The 13,936-nt window shown below is 42.6% G+C and overlaps 1 protein-coding gene across 1 annotated transcript; it reads right to left on the reverse strand.

The window, feature by feature from the left end:
- Positions 1 to 9,191: 9,191 nt before the first annotated feature.
- Positions 9,192 to 12,722, reverse strand: THAP12 (THAP domain containing 12; the record flags this gene model as incomplete). The annotated part of the gene is given in 2 exon segments (XM_073612869.1): positions 9,192 to 12,395; positions 12,397 to 12,722. Coding segments are annotated over 2 exon segments (1,916 nt in total), but the record flags the coding sequence as incomplete, so codon positions are not given.
- Between the last annotated feature and the right edge of the window lie 1,214 nt (positions 12,723 to 13,936).

Below are 13,936 nucleotides of genomic sequence, written 5' to 3' on the forward strand. Positions count from 1 at the left end.
CTCAAGTTCCTGTAAATTCTTGGGCTGTCTTGCATGAACTGCACGTTTGAGATATCCCCAGAGTGGCTCAATGATATTGAGGTCAGGAGACTGAGATGGCAACTCCAGAACCTTCACTTTATTCTGCTGTAGCTGATGACAGGTCAACTTGGCCTTGTGTTTTGGATCATTGTCACGTTGGAATGTCCCATGCGCAGCTTAATGGCTGATGAATGCAAATGTTCCTCCAGTATTTTTTGATAACATACTGCATTCATCTTGCCATCAATTTTGACCAAATTCCTGTGCCTTTGTAGCTCACACATCCCCAAAACATCAGCGATCCACCTCACAGTAGGAATGGAGTACCTTTCATCATAGGCCTTATTGACTCCTCTCCAAACGTAGTGTTTATGGTTGTGGTCTCATCACTCCAAATGACTTTGTGCCAGAAGGTTTGAGGCTTGTCTCTGTGTTGTTTGGCGTATTGTAAGCGGGATACTTTGTGGCATTTGCATAGTAATGGCTTTCTTCTGGCGACTCGACCATGCAGCCCATCTTTCTTCAAGTGCCTCCTTATTGTGCATCTTGAAACAGCCACACCACATGTTTTCAGAGAGTCCTGTATTTCACCTGAATTATTTGTGGGTTTTCTTTGCATCCCGAACAATTTTCCTGGCAGCTGTGGCTGAAACTTTAGTTTAGGTCTACCTGACCGTGGTTTGGTTTCAACAGAACCCCTCTTTTTCCACTTCTTGATTAGAGTTTGAACACTGTTGATTGGTATTCTCAATTCCCTGGATACCTTTTTAAATCCATTTCCTGTTTTATACAGTTCAACCACCTTTTCCCGCAGATCCTTTGACAATTCTTTTGCTTTCCCCATGACTCAGAATCCAGAAACATCAGTGCAGCACTGGATGAAAGATGCAAGGGTCTGTCAGGAGTCCAGAAACTCATTGACCTTTTATACACACACACTAATTACAAGCAAACAGATCATAGGTGAGGATGGTTACCTTCAATAACCATTCAAACCCCTTTGTGTTAACTTGTGTGAATATTATCAGGCCAAAATCACCAGGGTATGAAAACTTTTGATCAGGGCCATTTCTGTTGTGATTATGATTTAAAAAGAGTAAACACAATTGATTAATAATAAATGGCTTCAGCCAAACACTGACCATAAATGAAAGAAAAGGCTTAGTGTTATCAGTCATATTCTCTGAAAAATGGCCAAGAAATTATAAATTCTGCCAGGGTATGTAAACTTATGAGCACAACTGTATATAAAGATAAAAACGTAACTACATAGACTACTCCCCCATAGGAAGACATGTAGATATACAATGCCTTAAAATATTCATACCCCTTGACATTTTCCACATTTTGTCATGTAACAACAAAAGAACTTAAATGTATTTTATTGGTATTTAATGTGATAGACCAAACACAAAGTGACACATAATTGTTAAGTGGAAGGAAAATGATAAATGGCTTTCAAAATTTTTTACAAATAAATATCTGAAAAGTGTGGTGTGCATTTGTATTCAGCCCCCTTTATTCTGATACCCCTAAGTAAAATCTAGTGGAACCAATTGCCTTCAGAAGTCACCCAATTAGTAAATAGAGTCCGCCTGTGTGTAATTTAATCTCAGTATAAAAATACAGCTGTTCTGTGAAGCCCTCAGGAGGTTTGTTACAGAATCTTAGTGAACAAATAGCATCATGAAGGCCAAGGAACACACCAGACAGGTCAGGGATAAAGTTGTGGAGATGTTAGGGTTAGGTTATAAAAATTATCCCAAGCTTTGAACATCTCATCGAGCACTGTTCAATCCATCATCCGAAAATGGAAAGAGTATGGCACAACTGCAAACCTACCAAGACACGGCCATTCACCTAAACTGACAGGCCGGGCAGAGAAGCAGCCAAGAGACCCATGCTAACTCTGGAGGAGCTGCAGAGATCCACAGCTCAGGTGGGAAAACCTGTCCACAGGACAACCATTAGTCGTGCACTCCACAAATCTGACCTTTATGGAAGAGTGGTAAGAAGAAAGCCATTGCTGAAAGAAAGCCACAAGTAGCCCCGTTTGCAGTTTGCGAGAAGCCATGTGGAGGACACAGCAAACATGTGGAAGAAAGTGCTCTGGTCAGATGAGACCAAAATTAAACTTTTTGGCCTAAAAGCAAAATTCTATTTGTGGCGGAAAACTACACTGCACATCACCCTGAATACACTATCCCCACTGTGAAACATGGTGGTGGCAGCATCATGTTGTGGGATGCTTTTCTTCAGCAGGGACAGGTAATCTGGTCAGAGTTGATTGGAAGATGGATAAAGCCAAACACAGGGCAGTCTTAGAAGAAAACCTGTTAGAGAGTCTGCAAAAGACCTGAGACTGGGGTGGAGGTTCACCCTCCAGCAGGACAACGACCCTAAACATACAGCCAGAGCTACAATGGAATGGTTTAGATCAAAGCATATTCATGTGTTAGAATTGCCCAAAGTCCAGATCTAAATCCAATTGAGAATTTGTGACAAGACTTGAAAATTTCTGCTGACAGACGCTCTCCATCCAATCTGACAGAGCTTGAGCTATTTTGGAAAGAAGAATGGGCAAAAATTCACTCTAGATGTGCAAAGCTGGTAGAGACATCCCCAAAAAGACTTGCAGCTGTAATTGCAGGGAAAGGAGGTTCTACAAAGTATTGGCTGGGGGGGGCTGAATACAAAATGCACGCCACACTTTTCACCTATTTGTAAAAAATTGTGAAAACCATTTATCATTTTCCTTCCACTTCACAATTATGAGCCACGTTGTGTTGGTCTATAACATAAAATCACAATAAAATACATTAATGTTTTTGGTTGTAACATGACAAAATGTGGAAAATTTCAAGAAGTATGAATACTTTTTCAAGGCACTGTATACATAGCAAATACACCTTTCCTTTAGGCCCCTTTCACACTGGGGCGGTGGGGGAGTCGGCGGTACAACAGCGCTATTTTTAGCGCTGCTGTACCGTCGTTCTTGCAGCGGTATTCGGCCGCTAGCGGGGAGGTTTTAACCCCCGCTGGCGGCCGAAAAAGGGTTAAAATCCCTCGTACAGCGCGGCTATAGCCGCGGTATTGCCGCGGTATAGCCGCACTGTCCCATTGATTTCAATGGGTAGGAGCAGTGAATACACCGCTCCAAAAAAGCGGTTTGCAGGACTTTTTTCACCGTCCTGCCTGCGCACCGCTTCAGTGTGAAAGCCATCGGGCTTTCACACTGAACAAACAGCGGAGGCTGTTTAGGGGCGCTTTGCAGGTGGTATTTTTAGCGCAATAACGCCTGCAAACTGCCCCAGTGTGAAAGGGGTCTTATATAAAAACACTTGTCACTAACAGCAAGGGTTCATCAGAACAAAGAAGTTATTTTGTGGTAGATGCTTCTATGCGTTTCACAGGGACCACTGCCACTTGCTTCTTCAAGGAGGACGATAGGGGAGTTTATGTTTTGCAGTGTGTACCTGGTTACAATGGAAGAGATATTGGTAATAGTGGATAATTATCAGCAAATGTTCATCGTGAAAAATATACATTACAACCTATAAGCAATAACAGAGAGTACATACATATGGATTTAACGAGGATGAGTCCATGTGGAGCACTCACCCAGGTACACGCTGCAAAGCATTTTTTTCTCCCCTATCATCCTCCAAAAGAAGCAAGTGGTGTGTCCTGAGAAACACAGGAGGCATCTACCACCAAACCAGGGGTAGGAAACCATAAAGAGGTAGAGATCGATCTGAACAACATGGGAGAAGTCAAAGATGATCGGCACCCCTCCTCACACTTGCTTTAAACGTATAATTGCTGTACTACCGTGACACAATTGTGTGCATTGCACAGCAATCGGGTTTTAGATCAGGCCGTGAGGAAGCAACATATCGCCTCCTTACCACCTGTCAAACACACTCTCGGATCACTTTTCAAAGGAGCAGCAGTGCCTGCTGCACTTGTGAATGAGCCCTTAGTTGCATTCGGCAGCAGCACCCTTGGGGCTCGTTCACACAAAGTTGGGTGGTGGCAAAACCCTGTTGTTGATTCGTGGCTATAACGCCCCCAATCCCTAACCCCTTTAGCTGCTGAGGCAGCAAAAGAAAAAAGAAAAAGGTGTACACATGCCGCAGCAGGCATTAAACCCCCTGTTGCTTTTGGTGGGTGCTACCGCCTGCCAAACGCAACCTATTCAAGTAAATGGGGCCACTGTGAAAGCGCCCTGCACGGCATGCTTCTGCAGGGTCCAAGGGATTAAAGCAGGCGGTGGGAAAGCAACAACGCTGCCTGCTTTAATCTCGTTTGCTGTACTGCACAAGGTTGCAGGCCACTTGCAGAGTGGCCTCATTCACTTGAATGGGTCACGCTTGGCAGGTGCTACACCCACCAACCACGACAGGGCGTATAACTCCTGCTGCAGCTTGCGTACACCCCTGGCCACTGCAGCTAAAAGGGGTGCGGTTGGGGCAGGGGTGGTGAAAACACATCTCAACTACGGGGTTTTATCACCCCCAAAACTAAAAATGTAAATGAACCCTTACTGTTCTGAGCCCCCAAATAAGGCTGCTTTCGCACTGATGTACAGCGCGGTGCCTCTGTGAAACCCCCCCCCCCCCCGGGTTAGCTGCGCTTTGCCATAGACCTTCTATTATGTCCTGCAGGTGTGGTGCACTTTCTGAAAGCTCACCAAAACTCCTGCATTCAGAAATTGCACCAAACTGGCAGGATATAAAAGTCTATGGCTAAGCGCAGTAAACCCACAGGAAAGTTGCAGTTAGACTGAGCCGGCACTACAGAGGAGGCATTGGCTTATGTGGCTGTTGCTCCCTACTACAGCTCCAACTTTACAAGTAGTCCCTCTGCATTGCACTCTGTTTGATGCTCTGGGATGGCGGGTCAACAAGACCAGACAGCAAACTACCAGTCACCTGGATCTACTGGTTGCTGACCCCCTCACTAAACAATGACTTATTTGTTCTGATGAACCCTTGCTATTATGGACAAGTGTTTTATATAAAGGAAGGTGTATTTGTATATATCTAGTACATGTCTTCCTATAGGGGACTAGTCTATGCAGTTACATTTTATTTTTATGTTTATTGTTTATACATTTTTTTGTATGAATAAACTTTGCGGGGTAGCAACCACCTCACTTTTTAAAAGGTATAATACTTAATGTGTACATGCATTCCTTGGGCACCCTAAAAGCCCACCTTTTGCTTTTCAATTGGTTTCATGCTTGAAACTTAGACAGGCAGCACTAATACAGTCTGAGTGGATCAAACACCAAAATTTCCCACTGGGATAAGCGGTCATCCATTTTGACAATATACAGTCAGGTACATAAATATTGGGTTGCAAATCCTTTGCAGTCAATCACAGCCTGAAGTCTGGAACGCATAGACATCACCAGACGCTGGGTTTCATCCCTGGTGATGCTCTGCCAGGCCTCTACTGCAACTGTCTTCCATTCCTGCTTGTTCTTGGGGCATTTTCCCTTCAGTTTTGTCTTCAGCAAGTGAAATGCATGCTCAAATTGGATTCAGGTCAGGTGATTGACTTGGCCATTGTATAACATTCCACTTCTTTCCCTTAAAAAAACTCTTTGGTTGCTTTCGCAGTATGCTTCGGGTCATTGTCCATCTGCACTGTGAAGCGCCGTCCAATGAGTTCTGAAGCATTTTGCTGAATATGAATAGATAATATTGCCCAAAAAACTTCAGAATTCATCCTGCTGCTTTTGTCAGCAGTCACATCATCAATAAATACAAGAGAACCAGTTCCATTGGCAGCCATACATGCCCACGCCATGACACTACCACCACCATGCTTCACTGATGAGGTGGTATGCTTTGGATCATGAGCAGTTCCTTTCCTTCTAAATACCCTTCTCTTCCCATCACTCTGGTACAAGTTGATCTTGGTCTCATCTGTCTTTAGGATGTTGTTCCAGAACTGTGAAGGTTTTTTTTAGATGTTGTTTGGCAAACTCTAATCTGGCCTTTCTGTTTTTGAGGCTCACCAATGGTTTACATCTTGTGGTGAACCCTCTGTAGTCCCTCCAGTGAAGTCTTCTCTTGATTGTTGACTTTGGCACACATACACCTACCTCCTGGAGAGTGTTCTTGATCTGGCCAACTGTTGTGAAGGGTGTTTTCTTCACCAGGGAAAGAATTCTTCAGTCATCCACCACAGTTGTTTCCTGTGGTCTTCCGGGTCTTTTGGTGTTGCTGAGCTCACCTGTGCGTTCTTTCTTTTTAAGGATGTTCCAAACAGTTGATTTGGCCACACCTAATGTTTTTGCTATCTCTTTGATGGGTTTGTTTTGTTTTTTCAGCCTAATGATGGCTTGCTTCACTGATAGTGACAGCACTTTGGATCTTATATTGAGAGTTGACAGCAACAGATTCGAAATACAAATAGCACACTTGAAATGAACGCTGGACCTTTTATCTGCTCCTTCTAAATGGGATAATGAGGGAATAACACACACCTGGCCATGGAACAGCTGAGCAGCCAACTTTCCCATTACTTTTGGCCCCTTAAAAAGTGGGAGGCACATATACAAACTGTTGTAATTCCTACACCGTTCACCTGATTTGGATGTAAATACCCTCAAATTAAAGCTGAAAGTTTGCAGTCAAAGCACATCTTGTTTGTTTCATTTCAAATCCATTGTGGTGGTGTATAGAGCCAAAAAGATTAGAATTGTGTCGATGTCACAATATTTATGGACCCGACTGTATATATGCTTCTACTGATTTAGAATACATAACTTGACTAGAAGTTGCATTTTACAGATTTGTCTAGAGCCCTTGGAGATACTGGCACTTCCTATAGGTCTTCTCCCCCATACTAGTTCTCAGGCCTAAGCAGCCAATCCCTAGGCCCAAACACTGTCACATGGAGGGGTGGAGAGCATTAACCATGTGTAAGCCCGGACAGGGGAGCACAGGGAGTGTATATAGTGGTAGGTGAGATTGGTTGGCCATAACGAGAACCAGTACCTTTACCCTGAATGGACAACTTGATAGATTCTCTAACAGTGGAAGATATGGTTATTGGAACGTTTAACTCAAACTGCAAGCTGCCCCCCCCCCCCCCCATCCCCAAAAGGCACATAATTAGACCTTAAGCCTGCCCATACATAGTTTAATCCTCGGTCAGTCCCCGCTGAGCCGGCCGAGATTCAAACCATGTATGGGCAGGCTGAATATATCCAAATTGATCAGTTTATCAACTTGGGTACAACTAGCCTATCAGATTTTACAGGCAAATTTTACTAGTGGGCTTGAAACCTACCACTCCCCTTAATTGATCCTGGCATGTAGGTATAAATAAGAAAGTCTCAGACAATTCTGCTTCTTAGACCATGACCCCTGGCATGTTTTGTCCAACCCACCGGGGCTTAACCTGGGTGTAAAGGCTGAAGGTTTTTTCACCTTCATGCATTCACACCTGTGTACACCTTGTGTGTTCTTCCTCCAGTCTGTGAGTAGCATGAAACCTAGTCCCTTGTGGTGCTTCTCCTACCAGTCTAAGTCCTGCTATACAGAGATTGCAAATGTCTAATACCAAATCATTGTCAGGTACTGACACTGCTGGCACTAACCACTTGACCTCTGGAAGATTTACTGCCTTCCTGACCAGGCCATTTTTTGCGATACGGCACTGCGTTATTTATACTGACAATTGCACGGTCATGCGACGTTGTACACAAATAAAAAGTATGTTCTTTTTTCCCCACAAATAGAGGTTTCTTTTGGTGGTATTTGATCACCTCTGAGTTTATTTTTTGGGCTCCAAAACAAAAAAACAGTCAATTTTGAAAAAATAAATAAAAAAACCCACAATATCTTTTATTATTTGCTATAAAACATATCCAATAAAAAGGGAAAAAAAAAACAAAAAAAAAACAAACTTTCTTCATAAATTTAGGCTAATATTCTGCTACATATTTTTGGTAAAAAAAATTCCCAAAAAGCATATATTAATTGGCTTGCGCAAAAGTTATAGTGTCTACAAACTATGGGATATTTGTATTTATCATTTTTTCTTTTTTTACTAGTTATAGTGGCGATCAGCGACTTTTAGCAGGACTGCAATATTGCGGTGGACACTGACACTTTTTTGGGAACCAGTGGCACTAATACAGTGATCAGTGCTAAAAATATACACTGTCACTGTACTAATGACACTGGCTGGGAAGGGGTTATCAGTGGCGATCAAAGGGTTATTTACTGTGTTTTTTTTTTTTTTTAACTGTGTGGGAGGTGCTTTTACTGGGGGAAGACATGGATCCTTGTCCCTGCGAAATGCCTTCCCTCTTGACAGAACGGCAATCTGCCTTGTTTACCTAGTCCGCAGTACCCACCCATCGGCTCCCGCTGTGAATAATCACAGAGGGAGCAAGCCAGCGGTGGAGCGCCTTCGCCCCCGCTACCGAGGTGTAGGATCACAAAATATATATATTATATATACACACACACACACACACACACATATATACATAAATATATATACACACACGTGATCCTGCACACAGCGGCCACCCTGTAGCAGTAAAACTGCTATAGGGTGGTCGCTAAGTGGTTAAATTAATTTAAGGCTGTATTAATGAACACTAGTTGCATTAAAGTAGAACTATATCAAAACTCCCCCCCCCCCCCCCCCCCCCCATTTTGGATAGAGTAAGGAATGGTTATAACCTCTGTTGGATATTTTTGTTTGGCCATCTGTGTCCCATTGTGGAGATTTCCCTTCACTTCCTGTCCCATAGCCAAACAGGAAGTGAGAGGAAATCCCTGCAAATTAAGGGAATACCTTGGGAACCCCCAGGTCACCACAACCAGTGTACCCATTGGAAGATTTCCCCCCTATTACTTTTCTGGGGACAACCCAAAATTTTGGATTTTCTTTTACTTTCAATGATAATGGTAAACAGGACAAAATCGAGAACAGGAATCTCTCTATTGGGGGGGGGGGGGCGGCAGAAAGCAATAAAAACAGAGGGGTTCTAATCTTACTCCACTCTATCCAAACGGAAAAAAAAAAAAATGTATAAAAAAGGTTTGCCTTTAGTTATACCTTAATTTGTGTCTTTTATATCTGCTCAAAGTTCAGCTTTAATCGGAGCATAAGAAACAATTATATATGACAGAAGCTTGGAAAAAAAGTATTTTTTTTAATAACAATGCTCAAAATGGCAATTATAAACTTTTGATCAGTTTAAACAAAACTAGAGCTATATTTAAAGATCCCCCTAAGAAGAAGGAAAAAGTGGGAGAACGTGTAACAACTTTTAAAGAGTGCTGTTCAGCATCGGTCTCTATATGTGCACTCTACAGACAACAAAAATAAAAAAAATGGAAATTATGGGTAGGCTCAGAGGAAAAGGGGTAGTAACAAAACATTTACAAAATTGGCTTATGTACATACAATAGTTGATCTGGATTTAGGGTCCTCCAGGAAATTAGGAAGGACTGAAACAGAAACTGTCCAGATGGTTAATACCTGTCATAGTCAAAACTTCCGCAAAGGTTGTCACTTTGACTCCAAGAAGTAGTGCTGGTTCCAGGGAAGCTCCAGGAACAGCAACGTGCCTCAAGCTGAAAGCAGTACTGTGCCCAGAAAATGGGATTTACTGGATGACCATTTCCCTTTAAAACACTAGCAAACTCAGTAGGTACAGCGGGGTGCCTGGTATCTGTTAAGAAAAAAAAAATTTTTTTTTTTTGGCTAACCTTACATATTGAGGGCAGTGGCAGCGCCTTCTAAAAAAAGTGTCCCATCCTCACCTCACACACAGCAAGCAAGGTATGCCCTACCAATCCACATGCTCTCTCCACCTCTTGGGCGAGCTTCCCGAGTCGTTTTCTTACCTGGGTGGATGACATTATTGTTCCTTCACGTAAGACTGTTGCTCCATTAGCGGAGGTGAGGGAGAATGGATTGGCAAGTATACCCTTACTGGGAGGTGCCATCAGGATGCACGTTCACTTTGCCCTACAAAATTAAATGACAGCATCTGTTTAAAGTGATTGTAAAGCCTCAATATTCTTTTTTACCTTTGTGCATTCTATGCATGATGGTAAAAAACCTTGTATGCAGTAGCCGCAGACACCCCCCTCTCTATCCAGTGATGTGCACGAGAGCAGCAGCTCTTCCAGATCTCTCCCCCTTGGCTGAAACAGCAGCAGAAGCCACTGGCTGTCAATCACAGCCAATGAGCCAATGGAGAGAGTGGGGTTTGGGCCAAGCCACCCTTCATGTGTGAATGGACACACAGAGCATTGGTTCTGGAACGATCCTGCTCGGGTGCCCCCATAGCAAGCAGCTTGCTATGGAGGCACTAAGCAGGAGGGAGGGACCAGAAGTACTGGCGGGAGAACCCCAGGAAGAGGAGAATCGGGGCTGCTCTGTACAAAACCATTGCACAGAGCAGGTAAGTCTAACATGTTTGTTGTTTAAAAAATAAAATAAAAATGTGCCTTTCATAGCACTTTAAAAGACAGGATCTATGGGAGCTGCCATTGTTATCTTGCAGTTAAGTGTGGAATTGGGACCTGTCATCCTGTCTCTTGCTTCATCACTCAGTGTCATTACCTGGACCAAAAATGCAGCCAGTGAAATCTGAGTATAACCTCCCATCCTTTAAGCACCCTTAAAAAAACACAACTTAACATCAGGTCCCACATGTTTAACCTCAAAAGGTTCTCGTTAAAAACAGAATATTAACAAAGAAAAATAAAGTACAAAAACAAACAAGTCTATTGACATCAAACTTCCTCTGCAATATCTGTGTGCTGTGGGATGGAATCAAGTTTGTCTTTACTCTCCACCGCCTTCAAATATGTGTCCACCATTAAATCCAAGTCATGTTTTGTGTCATAGTTTACATTTAGAAATGCCAGGTGGCTCGAACGCTGTTCTCTTGGCGTTTTCTCTATGTAGAAACTCAAACGTTTCCTGCTTGTATCACATTTGTTTTCCATTTTGAAGATGGGTAGAGCACTTAAGACTTTTAGAACAGCTTGAACGTTCGGGAAAAACTTGATATCAGGTAGCTGAAGAGACTCAAAGAGGTTGGTAGGAAGTTCAACGTCTTTGCCCCGATGTTTCCATTTGACTCGCCAACAGTGAAGTTCTGCAGAAAGGGTGTCTGGGTTGGGAAGGTCACTTTTGTATTTATCAGCGTTATGTTCCTCGCTGGTGCTGAATTTCAGTTGGCCCATCACGGCGGGAACCAACGATAGACATTTAAGGGCCTTAAGGTGTTGTTCTGAAAAAAGGTCCTTCAGCCCCTGAATGATGTGCTGGACTGTGGGTATGCTAAGGGCATCTTTGTAAAAGTTTTCAGAAGTCAAGTCATGCTGCATGTTGCATTCTCGGAATTGGCCTGGAAGTTTTACTGGGATATGTAGTTTGCCAGCCAGATTAGTGGCCTCCTCAAACCAGAACTCATGGTAAACTTCAATGTTGTCCATCACCTCATTCAAAGCGTGCAACACCGCCGTTAAGCTGTTGGCGGCAGAGAAAACATCTGACGATGAGCCCTGCAAGTTCTTTCCGAAAGCTCGAGTGAAAGAGAGTGCATTTTTCAAAATCACAATGGTAACCACAAAATCAAAATCAGTCATGGCACTTGAGAGGATAAATGCATGGCTGCTGATCTTGGCATCCCACCGACAGCTGTTATCACAAGACACTTTGTCCAAGCAAGCAATCAGTGAATGAAGGAGAGTCACTATCATCTCAAAAGCATCATGTCTACTTGCCCAGTCTGATTTTAAGAGCTCTATAAGTTCAGAACCCTTCTCTACATTGTCTTGAAAAAGTGAATTGATAGTATTTTTAAGCTCTTCCTGCAGTTGAGCAGAGCTTTGAAAAAATAAAGAAATATCATCTAGGATGCCCAGTACTACAGAAACTCCAGGAACAGGTGTGGATTTTGACAGCCATAAATTCAAGGCACAATTAGAACTAAGAGTATAAGTGGCTTCTGGGTACTTCTGTAGCAACCGTGAAGCCACAACTTTCATTTTAGCAGAATATTTGCGTGAAGCGTTGCAAGACATTCCACGACAGAATTCCATATTCAAGCCCCATTTCTCCGTAAGAGTCAAAAGGAAGTTGATAGCTAAGACTTCGGCATCTGCAACGCAAGGGAGGAACCCAATAAACTCTTCTCGTAGGCTGTAGGTGTTATCAATATGTCTTATGAAAACGGGAATTTGTTCCTCTCCTGCTAAATCAACAGCATCTTCGCACATTATGGAGAAGAACTGGGAGCTCCATACTTCACGGAGCACTTCTTCCCTTATGCAGCTCTCACATACTTCCAAGATCTGCTCCTGTTGGAGCCGAGAAACAATATTCCTGGTTTACAGCAAGCAATTCGAAACGCCTTCTGAGTACATCATCCCCAGAATTTATTCTGTACTCAAGAAGAGCCTGGAAGTTGTCAGGGGTATAAATCCCTTCGGGAACTTTGCAATTTCGACCCTCCAAAGATACGTTCTGCTTGCCCATAAGCAGCACAGTCTCAAACAACGATCTGATGTAGTCTTTATGCTCCCTTTCCTCTGTCGTTAATGCCATGTTGCCATCAGCCTGGTCTACTTCCACAATTTGTACATCCATGTCATTGTTGTTGTTGGTTTGATGGTTCTCTTGTTCAGGTACAACTGCGTCCACTAGAAATTTGAAAAAAAAAAAAATCAGTGTTTGAAGGTTTCACTTTTAAATTAGTGTACGGTTTGGTCTAAAAAAAAAAAAGGGTTATATTTGCTCCTTATTTATGTGTAAAATGGAAGGCAAAACCTAACTAAGCTTAAACCTGTTCCCACTGTCATTGTAAGCCTATTCTAACTACCCTGTAAAAAGGCAAGAAGTCAATACTTGCCTATTCTGAAGTAGTTCCGGTTCGATCACGTGATCTCTCCAGCAGCAGCTTCAGTGGGGAGGAAAAATAGTTGATAACAGCTGCAGAGCCTGCGCAATGACGTCACCTATAGGCTTACTATGATGCAACTACTGCCAGCTATCCCTCCTCTTCACTGAAGCTGCCGCTGGGACCCGATCATGTGACTTGGCCGACTTCAGGGTAGGTAAGTACAGATATCTTTCCTTTTACAGGGTGGTTAAAATAAGCTTAGAATGGGGCTGGAGCAGATTTAAGCTTAGTTAGGATTGACTTGCCATCTACTTTAATCTCTATGTCTGAACCGGACACTTCAGCTTACCTCATGGGGGTCAAAGAGGACCTTAAGTATGATAACGACTCACATGTAAACTGCCTGCGTCCAGACAAAAAGATAGCAAACTGGGTGTGGGGGTCAGGCAGTTTACAGGAGGAAGGAGGAAGTTTTAGACTTCAGTCCCCTCTAGCACAGGAAGAAGTGTCAGTCCTTGACAAAGTAAATAAAGCTAAAGAAGGTGCCAACAACAAAAAAATAAATAAAACCCTTCATTTTCACATGTATGCAAATGCCAATTAAGGCTGGTTCTCTTTAAATCAGGACACATGCATAAAGCTTTGCAATTTCAGTAGACCAGCATCGACAGTCTTCATATTTATACCATGACAGGTTTCCTTTCACTGACGGATCATTTTTTCATATTTTGCATCATTTGAAAAATAATTTTAGATCTGAAGATTCGTGCAATGGTTTATCAAGTGCAAAATCTAACCAACGTTAATTTTACGACACACAAATGCAATAAAATCACCCAAACTTTTGGTAAAATATAAATTATGAGGTTGTGCCGGGTAAATTAATATATATATATATATATATATATATATATATATATATATATATATAATCACAGGAGGGGTGTCCAACCTTTTGACCTTCCTGGGCCACATTGACAAAAGAGGAATTGTCTTGAGCCGCACATACACTAC

Source organism: Aquarana catesbeiana, linkage group LG02 (genome assembly GCF_042186555.1).
Source record: "Aquarana catesbeiana isolate 2022-GZ linkage group LG02, ASM4218655v1, whole genome shotgun sequence".
Taxonomy (NCBI): domain Eukaryota; kingdom Metazoa; phylum Chordata; class Amphibia; order Anura; family Ranidae; genus Aquarana; species Aquarana catesbeiana.